This window comes from Ostrea edulis, chromosome 6, assembly GCF_947568905.1.
Source record: "Ostrea edulis chromosome 6, xbOstEdul1.1, whole genome shotgun sequence".
NCBI lineage: Eukaryota > Metazoa > Mollusca > Bivalvia > Ostreida > Ostreidae > Ostrea > Ostrea edulis.
The window spans coordinates 70,505,536-70,518,330 of record NC_079169.1 but is presented as its reverse complement, the minus strand read 5'-3'; the positions used below and the strand labels follow the sequence as shown (position 1 = coordinate 70,518,330).

At 36.8% G+C, this 12,795-nt stretch overlaps 1 protein-coding gene across 1 annotated transcript; it reads right to left on the bottom strand.

Moving 5' to 3' along the window:
* Positions 1-3,998: 3,998 nt before the first annotated feature.
* Positions 3,999-12,465, bottom strand: LOC125648257 (neuronal acetylcholine receptor subunit alpha-9-like). Its single transcript, XM_048875233.2, has 4 exons — positions 12,149-12,465; positions 6,834-6,970; positions 5,218-5,366; positions 3,999-4,771 (listed from the first exon to the last, which is right to left on the bottom strand). The coding sequence occupies exons 1-4, from the start codon at positions 12,204-12,206 to the stop codon at positions 4,426-4,428; spliced, it is 690 nt and encodes a 229-aa protein (XP_048731190.1). The 5' UTR covers positions 12,207-12,465; the 3' UTR covers positions 3,999-4,425.
* Positions 12,466-12,795: the final 330 nt, after the last annotated feature.

Below are 12,795 nucleotides of genomic sequence, written 5' to 3'. Positions count from 1 at the left end.
CCACCAAGCCCCTACCTTTGCTCCTCAAAGAAGGAGAAACTTAATATGGTACCACAACATATGCGAGAAGTGGTGTAAATCATATGTAGATTGTAAATTTTTAAAAAAAGAATTCTTAGTAATTTGAAAACAAAACTTTCTCCAATCAACATCAAAACATAAGACTTTTTAACACTTTACACGACCATTCATCACTAGGCTTTTTGACATCTTAACCCTTCTTTAGCATCATAGGGCCTCAGAAGCCCGACAAGCTGCAAAATCGCTTAAACTTTTATATTCGGAACAATTATGACTTGGCCCTTTATGTATTCTCTTAAATATACACCAGAAAGGTAATGATAATGTCATTTTGCCAAAACAATATTTACAGCTGGAAATATACACACTTATTTCTAAACATCCTCTGGTTGCAATGTCGGGCCTTGTAGGCCTGGACCCTTAAAAATAAGTTATTTTCATGAAGTAATAAAATGGCTTGATTGAAATTTATCTAGTCATTTTACACGAGAAGGATGCAGAGAAACATTTTTGAGGCGTTTGGTGATATTTCAAATGATGAACTTGAAGGAGATTCTGATCATTACAGCGAGACCTGATTTTGTCCCAAATAATGGATCTGACGTTAATATGTTAAATCGATCCACACTTTACTGAAAAAGATGGAGCAGTTAAGAGTGGACAACCATATGCACACACCAAAACTCCTCAGCGTAATGTGATCAGAGGACCAGTTCAAAAATTGATACCAATCATATCAGCAGCAATTCAGAAATGTTCAAACTTTTCACTACTCTGCGTATGATATATACTGTAGTTGAACATACAAATTCTGAAGGGAGAAGAAAGATGGTAAAAAAACCTAAATATGTATGGAGACCAACAGACAATATAGAGATATGGGCCTTGATTGGTACACTGATTACAGTTGGTCATCTGAAAAAGAACATGGTAGATGCAAGTCAGTTGTGGAGTAAAGAATATGGGGTTCCAGTTCTTGTGTGTTATCTCACAGACGTTATTTTTTTTAGACTTGAAGGCAGTTTTAAGATTTGATGACAAGAGAGTAACGCAGGGTTAGAGATAAATTTGGGATGAGTTCAATAAAACTCTCCTACAATAGTACAGACCAGGAATTAACTATCGATGAACAGCTTATGCCTTTCAAAGGCCGATGCGGGTTTCTCCAGAATCTACCTGCAAAACGTATGTAGCAATATCCCATTATCACCTGCCTATGGTGTTAATATCTCTCAACTGATTCGATAGGCAAGAGCTTGTTCAGTTTTTAAATCGAGGCAAGCTACTGACAAACAAGTTGATGGTACAGGGGTTTCAACAGTCCCGACTGAAGTCAGCATTTCGCAAATTCTATGGTGGTTATGACGATCTAGTTCGTCAATGCAACCTATCATTGGGTCAAATGCTATCTGACGTGTTTCATACCGATTGTTAGGCAGTTCTTGGCACATTAATTATGACTACGGATAACTCCGTTTACCTGATCAGGATATAGGGCTCAAGGCGGGTGTGACCGGTCGACAGGGGATGCTTACTCCTCCTAGGCACCTGATCCCACCTCTGGTGTGTACGGGGGTTCGTGTTTGCCCAACTATCTACGTGTATTTTGTATTGCTTATGTAGTTATGAGATTGATCACTGTTCGTTATCTTCACCTTTCATTGGTTAAGAATGGTACGGCCTAGGTGACTCAGGTGAGCACTGTGGCCTATGGGTATCATGTTTTTTTGAACATATTTACATTCTCTTGTGAACATTTTACCTTGGTCATGTGTTCACTCAAAGCGATTGGGTAGCATAGTGTGAAAAGACGGAAGTGGTGGACATGATAGTGCAGAAGCTGGCACATGGATTGGCCAATTTTTTCAGAAATCTTTTGGAATTATTGTGTTCATTTGTAATCAGATGTCACTGTGAACGCTTACAGCATGAAACTTCGTTTGAAGGTCTTGTCTTATGGTCCTGTCTCCAAAAACTTTGAGGAAGAATGGTCAATAGACACTAGTATATTTGCACCATCCTTCGTGTAAACGGAGTGAACTCTATAGGTTAGAATTGCGTTAAACTCAGTAGTTACTGCGATCTCTCTTCATTATTACTCTTAAATTAATGATCGTTATTCACCATACACGTGACCTTAGTGATCGTTCTCTCCACCATACACGTGACCTTGGTGATCGTTCTTCACCATATACGTGACCTTGGTGATCGTTCTTCACCATATACGTGACCTTGGTGATCGTTCTTCACTATATACGTGACCTTGGTGATCGTTCTTCACTATATACGTGACCTTGGTGATCGTTCTCTTCATCATACACGAGACCTTGGTGATCGTTCTTCACCATACACGTGACCTTGGTGATCGTTCTTCATCTTACAATTGACCTTAGTGATCGTTCATCAATGTATAGGTTGACTTAGTTATTGCTCTTTACATTACACTCGATCTTAGTGATCGTTTTCACTGTGCATGTTGACTTAGTGATCGTTCTTTACCACACACTAGGCATTAGTGTCTGTTCGTCATCTTATGCTTGATTTTAGTGATCGTTCATCAATGTGCACGTTGACTTCGTGGTTGTCCTTTACCATACACTTGACAATAATGATCGATCGTCAACACTTAGTTTTTGTAGTACTAATTTCTACTTCGACACAGGACGTCCGTTTTTAAGGTCATGATCGAAAGACCCGTTACTTTCACTTTTAATTTCATGTTTGGCGAAGGAACAGTCACTATTCATGTGATACGTCTTAGGGTTGATACAGCGCCGGAGATCGGGAATGGAACACGGACCTCCCCGTTTCAAAATGTAGAAGAGGAACTGATACCTCTACCATATTGTGAAACTTACGTCTGGTGTTTTATACAGAAATGTACCAATTGTTACGCTGTTCTTTACTGTACATGTACATACTGATCATGAATACGGATTACTCCGTTTTCCTGATCAAGATAGAGGGCTCTCGGCGGGTGTGACCGGTTAACAAGGGATGTTTACTCCTCCTAGGCACCTGGTCCCACCCTTGGTATGTCAGGGGTCCGTATTCTTTATAGGATGTATGATATTGATCCCTATTTCTTATCTTAACTCATTCTTGTAAGCAGTAACCATGGCAGTTTATGATGGATTCCTTTTATATGTACATGTATTAGATGCGTTGAGACATACGCTGTATGCAGACCCTGGAGAAGGTACACATTCGAAACTGGGTGTCACAATTCTTGTTATTTGTGTCAGGGTTAGTTCAAAGTCTCAATCTTTTCATATATAGTTCTAATGAACTTTGATTGATTGTGTATATTCTTTAACATCCCTCTCGAGAATTTTTCACTCATGTGGAGGTCCCGTGTCACAGCAGGTGTGGCACGATAAAGACCCCTCCCTGCTCAATGGCCATAAGCTCGGAGCATAGGCCTAAATTTTGCAGCCCTTCACCGGCAGTGGTGACGTCTCCATATGAGTGAAATATTCTCGAGAGGGACGTTAAACAATATTCAATCAATCAATCAAAGGTGCATCAAAACTGTAACGTTGTGACCCCCTTCCGCAGTACGTTTTTATAAGTTTTTCCAAAATTACCAATTTAAACATAAGGAAGAGTTTTCAATTATATACTCCTGAGTTAATGTATATGTCTTTGTTGATATACCTGCTTTTCAGCGTCTTAATAATTAAAACAGTTCTTCATTTGACGGAACTTTGTTTTGTGTTTTCGTCATTTTGAACGAAGGATTATGTAGGGCAACAATGTGAAATGTATGGAAACGTGTTGTTAACACAATTCAATAATAGTTATCGATGATCAAGAATGTAAATATAAGTAATAAGGTATCATCCCGTTGGCCGTTCACACCCAATATGAAAAATTGCTGTAACAAAGCAATTTAGAGAATCTAGAAAGTGCGCTTATGAAGAAACATGATAATATACAGGAAGTGTGGAACTTACGAAGAAACATGATAATATACAGGAAGTGTGGAACTCGTTTTATTATAGCGCTGATACAACATGCGTAGTGTTACAATTTGTTTGTAATATTAGTACATTGTATGGACATATAAATGTACCAAGTATGTGTCACAAGAATTAGATAATAGGAAGCCAGCAGAGGTCTACAATATTGTACAAACATCAAATTAATTCCAGCACCCTACCAGCAATCTTGTATTCGACATTAAGCGAAACAAAAATACCTAATTTTGCTAAAGAACGAATATTTTGTAAATCACAATTCAGTTTCAACCTTTCATAGCAAATTCAATTGACGAAAATGTGTTGAATGGTCTCATAAACATTTATATTGTAGATAAATACTTATTAAAACAGCACGAAATCGATAAATATTATCAACAAAGTTCATTAGAAATAAATTATGCTTGCCGTCTGTCAACTTCATTTATCCTTTGACAGCACTTTTAAATGACAGCTGATAGGACACATCGGGATACGGTTCAGGACAACAGGCATACTTCATCACATTCCGCACAGAGTTGGTGCTCGTGATTTCCCAATCTGAATTAGGATAGTAGTTGGACATACCCAGCTGCCTGTCTGAATGAGTGAGGTTTAACTGTAGTCCGTTGTAGGTCCAGGAGCCAAACTTTAGACGACACACATTTTCCCCCTGTTCGTTTCTGGTGACACAGGTGCTCTCTAGTTGAGAGGGGTAGAGCCAGAGGACCATGCCGTTGCTATTGACTACGATTCTTCTGGACAAGTCGGCCTTTTGTATTTCACCGACACTAAGGAAATAAAAATTGTTCAAACCTATATCATATGTATTTTATTTACTGAAAATACTATGCAAATTTTACCAATATTTCGAAGCATTGTGGTAACACGGTTCATGATATAAGGCTTTTTTTTTTTACAGGAAAGTCTCGTTGAATTTTTCATAAGAATACACGGACATATGGGAAGATTTACATTAACTTATGATTAATTGTCGATAAAAAAAAAACCCACTGATTTTTCAACATGACAAAAAACCTTTATCTATATAAGTAAAACAAGTTAGATTACAAAATATAAATATAACGAATGAAATCAATGAATACTTAGTCTAGTATCTAGTTTGTTTGTATTATTGGGATGGGGAAAAACCCCATTGCACGCAATGGAGTAATTTCTGCATATATACATGATACAAACAACTTTGAATAGGGAGTTTCAATAAAGGGACCATTACCCGTTATACAACGTCACATCCGGTGTCCACAGTAGATCAGGAGTGATGCTAAATGACGTTAAACCGAAATAGCTACTCGGATTCCACGTCAGGCGAGGGTCATGCCATCGCATTGTCACCCAGACGTCACTTTTCAGTGTATCCTGTCTCTGTTATAAAAGAAGTAAGCTTACGTCAGCACAAGATCTTGAAAATTATCACGGGGGAGGTGGGAGGGGGGGGGGGTAATTTCGTTACACCGGTATATACCATGAAGAGCACCGCTAAGCGGATTTCTCTTGCAGTATCGTGTCATTCATGAAGTACCAAACACAATTATATACAAATATATATATATACAATTATATACGAATATTTCACTTCGGACACAATACCGTTCACATTTTTTGCTACCCTTTATGTTGTATTAAGAAAAAATCAAACGCATAATCATTATATCATTGAGTTTTTCGTCTTTATCAAAAAGCTAAAGGGTCAACACTTATATGCTTGTAGAATAAAAATGCCAGCCTCCAAAGCCAAAAATCATTTAGGGCTTTTTAGTCCTGCCGAAATCCCATTATTATCGTTGGGGAAAAATTTCCAATATGATGGTACAATGTACTTAATGGAAGACAATTCCTCGGGAATATTTTTATAGGATATTTGTTCCCTCTTTACAAATGTTGCGAAAGCAGTAAAATACCGGTAAACTGATCAGATACCGATCTCACTAGAGCTTTCAGCTAAAGCAAATGATAGAACAATTACAAGCCTAATATTATGAGTATGGGATATTTACTTCCAACATATTAAATGTAGGAATAGATAGTCTATCGAAAATAATTTGATTATTCATCTTATATGTCAATATAAGATTTTAAATTCTACCATATGATATTGATGAGATCACATTTCCTATAGGATTTTTGTCTTCCAAGGCTGATATTGGTAATCTACAATCAAATGCGAGTTCAACCTTGAGCTAAGAGATACAGACGAAAAATTCCATCTTATGCATTTCAATTCTACTCTACATCACTAATATAAAGGGTAGCAAAACGCATGAACTGTCTCTGGAGTCAAATATCGCACTTACCATGATATACTAATATTCCTTGACCTTTGACCTAAACATCATTAGGTATTTTTCCCACCTGCAACATATGCAGCTAAATTGAGTCTGTTAAACCAAAAGATATTTTTCTGATGCATCCACAACAATTGACCATGACATTTCAACACAGAAATCAATAGGCTGTTTTTACTCAACTCTTATCATCTTTGTATATTAACAATCAAGTTTGACCTTTTGACCACGCAATTTCTTCCGAACTATCACCTTATCAAGAATGAAAGAGACAGATGGAATGACCTTAATATCATTCACAACATTGAATACTACACTCGTCCACTGGGTGGGTGACGGACAGTAAATGATAGCATCAGCTCGCCCTAGTGCTCGGCAAAAGACTGTAAAGTGACAGATTCTTTTGGAACCGAGGTCACGTGTCACAAAAGACTTGACATGATACAGGTGTGTGACTACATGACCAACTTCATAGCGAAAAAACTTTTAACACTACAGCAATAAATCGGATGTCATCTCGACTTTAGACTGAGAAAGCATTATTTACAAAGTCGTTGATACGTATGAGGTCCATGCTATGGTCAACGTTGACTACGGGCACTACTCTTGTGGCTGGCCGCGCATTCTTATTGTATTTCTGGAACAATGCCTTCAATAATGCTTCTTCCGGCATGTCTGGATAGCCTGGAAAACAAATATGAATATTTCTATACTCTTTTTTTTTGTGATTCTAAGATTCATGCAAGGAAGATGCTTAAGAACCTCAGACAGACTACACACTGGAAATACAGAAGAACATTTAGTAGTTTGAGTGATTCACGTTCCATAGTGTTTCATTTTGTAACGCAAAATGTGTATACGCTTTGGATGTCAAAAGGTATTACCAACCTAAGATTAGTAATGACGGAGAGTTTTAGTTTGCTAGAGAGGGTTCGAAAACCAGCATTGATACTCTGTCTTTAGTATAGTTGTAGCAATTTATCATTCATTACTTGAGAGACATGTCAGTCCTGAATTTAATAATAAAGAAATACAAAAATACCCCCCCCCCAAAAAAAAGAAACCCACTTTCGATTTTTGTACCTGGTCACTTTAAACACTCATGACGTACGATTCATATATATTAAGTTTGTTTCATGTACATGTACACGTGTTACATTTTAAATAACTTTAATTTCCAAACGAGTTTTAATGTCTTCTGAATATTGTTTTCGGTCAATCATGCACTTCGTCAGTTTTTTTATGACTGATACGAGAGAGAGAGAGAAAAAAAAGATAAAAATCCAATAATGATGTAATTTGTTTCAAATATCCGAAAATTCAGAATTTTGAATGCAAAAGCGAGTGAATTATTGAATATCTGTAATAATCCTAGTGCCTCACCCTGAATAGTCGAATTAAAAATTTACCTAGCACCATAATTTTGGAGGAAATAGAAATGGGACGAACTAATTTTTCACTGTTATCTGGACAAAAAGAACACGTATACAATGCGCAGTACGTGAAGCTCGCATCGAAGTGCCAAACAATGTTAAATTTGCTTTTAAATGTACCTGCATGTTTATCTTTGATTGATTGATTGAATATTGCTTAACGTCCCCCTCGAGAATATTTCACTCATATGGAGACGTCACCACTGCTGGTGAAGGGCTGCAAAATTTAGGCCTATGCTCGACGCTTATGGTCATTGAGCAGGGAGGGATCTTTATCGTGCCACACCTGCTGTGACACGGGACCTCGGTTTTTGCGGTCTCATCCGAAGGATCTAGTCGCCTCTTACGACAAGCAAGGGGGTACTGAGGATCTATTCTAACCCGGATCCCCACGGGATATCAATCAAAGAAGAATAAACATCTTCACCTTTAAGCAAATTATGTCAAACAACAAACATTGTTCTTTTTAAAGATAATTATGTGCCTTTATTTAGAAAATATGTAAGATATGTGCTCCCATGCATAGAATCCCCTTTACTTTAAATTTACAATAAAAGTTTGTCCTTTATACTATTTTTTCAGGCCTGCAATATTTGCTAGATGTGTATGTACCAACTCTTTGCGTCCCAAACCAGTGTGACACCCAAAACGCTAAAGGCTTGTAATATATGTCAAGAAGAAGATTACGTTTCCAGAAATGGTGCCCTATGTGTTACAACATAGAATGTTGAATCCCAAGAGAGCATAGTCCTTTTTGAAACAGCTAAATCGGACCTATTGTTTCACCCCTTCCATTTTTCTACCTATTGTAGTTTTTGTGATATCTAGGGGTAGTTCAGTATCTTTACCTCAAGATGTACGTATACTCTTGCACCTTGTTTGGGCCCCAAACCATTCAAGACGACAGCAATCTTTTTTACAGCTACACTGGCTATCGTGTACGTGACGAACCTAACCGTACACATTTAGACTAATCTGATGCGGAAAGTCCCATCTTCTTGTGTTTCTATGTATGGATGTCAATAAATCTTGGTCTGGTAGCAAAACAATTTCTAGGCCTTAAACATCGATTCCTGTCGGAATGCGGACATAATGCATCAAATTTCCATCGGTGTTTTTCGGTCTCAAGACGTAGGGACTTCATCTCTCTATTTTGTTGTCATATTGTAATATTAAATATTGATGAAGGGTGGTTTAATTTCAACGTAAACAAAGGGCGTAGTAGAGTATCACTTTTTGTCTTCAGTAAAACAGTTTGCAAGAAAAATTTTTTTTTTCAAACTATAGGAATGTGGTTCGTAGTTGGCAACAGCATACTAGTACCTAAAATATGCTTGTATTTCCGACACCAATGCCCTCTGAATATGATTTTAGAAGCCCTATCCCATTTTGAAGGGAAAAAAATGAGAAATTGTTTTTATCTTACTTGATTGGTCCGATTAGCTATCTCATGAGGTATTGTATTTTGCTTATTTCAATGTATGGAAAACGTAGTGGTGTATCTAAACGGGGAAGGACAATATTTATGACGCCATATTTTAAGATTGCCAACAGTTTTGTTGAAATGGCGTGTATGAGAAAGTTGCATGTACTTCCGTCATCAAAGATATAGGAAACTTTTAAATTGCTTTAAGAAAATTGAAAGTCATTTTAGCGGGCCTCTTTAATTAGATGGTCCGTAAAAGTGCAAAGGAATCTAGAAATAGAAATTTGCCAAGTCTGGCTGGCATGATATCTAATGTACATACACCAGTGAAAGCACGAGTCCAGAGAAAATGAAATAAAACAGTCACTTTAGATGTTCGGCTGCTGTGAAAAAAGTAATAGTGTTTTTTTAGACGCAGAGTGATTAACCGCGAGAGCGTTGGTTCCCGGCGCTTTGTAAGGCTGAAAATACGACTTAGGTGAACTATAGAGAAAACGAGGTGTCAGACTGTAGATAAAGAAGAAGACAAGGAAGCGAAATCAATATTACCAGGGGAATTTCTGTATCTTACTGAAAATACGACAGCGTATTCGTGCCATCAGGATAAGAACTGGGGATGGGGGGGGGGGGGGGGGTGAAATCGTTAAAACAATTGACGAAATCGTTACAACAGCTCAATAGGTTGTGCATATAATTCAGTAGACCGTTTAATAAAATAATTATTAGGTAGGGAGGGAGGGAGGGAGTACTGTAAAACTATGGACTGATGCATTTAACACAGAATTCACCTTTAAAGAAACGAGTTCAACTATACGATTAGGTATAATTTACCATATGCTCTGTATTTAGTATTCATAAAACGGTGAATTGGGTTTATTATAACTGCATCTACATTAAAATACAAGATGCATAACTACATTTATGATTTGATGAACAGAAAATTGAAACTCAAAATATTATTAAAACTGAAGGGTAATTGAGTGTAAGACTCATTGGTCACAGGTTACAGGGCATGGTACATGTAATCTAATGTTCATTATTATCCAGCCTATGGGACTTCTTTGACGAACACCTAAATCTACTTGAAATTGTGCTTATAGTAAAGGTAAATGTAAGCTCCGGGAGATAAACAGTGCATACATGTTGGCTGACTTGTCTCCCATTTCACTAGGCCAGTGTGACGGGGATGAGACGGTAGTGTATTCTCTATCTTGTTTACATCTAACTATACGAGTAACTATACATGTCAGGGCTGTGAAGGTTGAAAAAAAGTTTGTACGCTCCTGACCCTCTCTGACACACATGTACACACTCAAATTGTTTCCAACAGATGTGGCTTGCACAGGAACCTACCATTCAGGGCCTCATGATACCCCTAAATCCCTTAACTTACTTGTCCACACCGCCCTATAACACCCCCCCCCCTTTTTGTGGTTTATGGAAGTAAATCGATCGAACAATTTTCTAAATTATTTTAACGATTTCCTAAATATTTCAAAAGATTTATCATATCGTTCTAACGATTTTCTCTCTCTTTTCTATCAAATTGGGAGAGGGTATCTTAATTACAGAACTCTTTGTCCAATCCCGCTTGTTCATTTCAATAAAGTATGTTCCAACCAAGGGATTTTCACACAGCTACATATCAATGTAAATATTGGAATCGGCTCCTGGTCTTGTCACTCCAAAAAATCCAAAAGAAATCAAAAAAAAAAAGAAAAAGAAAAAAATCTTCAGCAAGTGAATCATGATAAGGAGGCGGCACCCTTTAGTCACAGAACTTCCCGATCCCAATTCTTCATTAATATGCTCAAACCAATGACACAAATACGCTGTCGTAAGAAAAAAAAAGTAACGCCATTTGGTTAATTTCAATAGTTAGATCATACAGCTTTCAACTTGCCGTAGAAAAAGAATACATGGTCTTTTAGATATACTGTAGCTAGTGCTCATTTTATCTTTCGGTTTTAGGAACGTTCACAGATACATCTGCCTTTATACCCGTGAATATAAGGTTTCCATTCCGTTAATAAGCTTGGCAAAGTGCACACGTACCAGTGACATAACTTTGGTTTGCAGTACTTGTAGACTAACACATCTCATGATTGTTCATTAATAGCATGAAAAAGACCTTTCTTTGCCACGAAATATATTAATATATAAAAACTTGAGATCCATCCCAGAACAATTATGATATTATTAATATTACACGAGCTGATAGCCATCAATGCGATAAAAACAAATATGAAATGAAATAAAACCGCCAATTGCACGTATAAATGTCATTCAGGAAATTTATCATCGGTGAAGTACATTTATGCAACATGTCCTTACCAAATCTTACCTTGGCGATTAATGAGTTCATTTCATCAACAGTGACGATTTACATTGAAATCATGGAATAAGCATGGGTTTATATTACCAAATACACAAGCGGAAAAAAAGAAAGAAAAAGGAATTAATTGCACACATACTTAAGATCTATTTTTAAGTTTTCACTTGAATATTTATTACTTTTTTGTGTCTTGCTAATGTGGTTTGTTAAACTAAGTACATTATGTATAACACCGAGGTTTGTTTTATCAGTTTTATTTGGACACTATGATATAAATGCTTGCATCGAAACGGAACAGAATTTTAATGTTCTTCATGACGATTTAAATAAAATTTTAAAAAATTCAATCTAATGATTTATGTTCTATTCGAACTGAAATGAAAATACAGAATATTGTATTTAAAAAGGTTAAAAATCAGAAAAGTCCCCCCCCCCCCCCCATAATCACTCGGGTTATCATTGTTTTCTTTTATCATATAAGTTTAACCAGTATTAAGACGGAATGATATTCTATCTTTATTCGGTGTTGAACATGTCAAATTTGACACAGAGAGTTCAACAATAATATTTGGAAAAGAAATTCATTACAATGCATTTACCAATTCAACAGACAGATAAAACTGCAATTCAAAATAACATAGAGTTAAAAACGAACCAAAAGTACTCACCGATACACCCGCAAATGATTGCAACCGCTATGAAAATCAGAGTGACGTTCTTGGACATCGTTTTATTATTTTCCTTTCAAAAATTAAGTCGTGTTGATTTCTGTGCAAGACACTGTCGTTGTGAGTTCATTCGATGAGCAGAAAGTTTCTGTAATTACTTAAACTTCGCTTCATTAAGTAACAAATCATTAAATGTCACTCCCCCCGATGGATGGACGCCGTGTGAAGTGAAGCTTTTCCACGCTTCCACAACGTTCGATCGGGCAGCGCATCAAGTCCTTTCTCTAACAAAATGTTAACCTGTTTCCACTGCAATCTTCTCCGGTGACTAATTTACATAAATGCACTATTTATAAGCTTTACAAATTACTATAGGCCTCGTAAACGTACACCTTGTGTTCGAAAAATGATGACTGTGGGATATATTATTAAAATTTTACAAATTAGAAAAAATGAAATGTCAGAATGTACATAAATTTTTTTTTATACCGGTACAGGTGATAGAAGCAAACGTGAAATATATTCAGGTGAAATGATATTTTGTTTTTAGATGCGGATCAAAAAAAAATTGAAAAGGTGTGCGACCCAAATTTGATTGTATATTGTTTAACGTTCCGCTCCAAAATATTTCACTCATATGGAGACGT

Excerpts from the sequence above, each read along its gene's own strand:
- LOC125648257 (XM_048875233.2), bottom strand. The coding sequence starts at position 12,206 with ATGTCCAAGAACGTCACTCTGATTTTCATAGCGGTTGCAATCATTTGC. Across the intron at positions 6,971-12,148 it reads AATCATTTGCGGGTGTATCG|GCTATCCAGACATGCCGGAA; the intron begins GTGAGTACTTTT and ends TTTGTTTTCCAG. Across the intron at positions 4,772-5,217 it reads GATGTGACGTTGTATAACGG|TGTCGGTGAAATACAAAAGG; the intron begins GTAATGGTCCCT and ends TTATTTCCTTAG.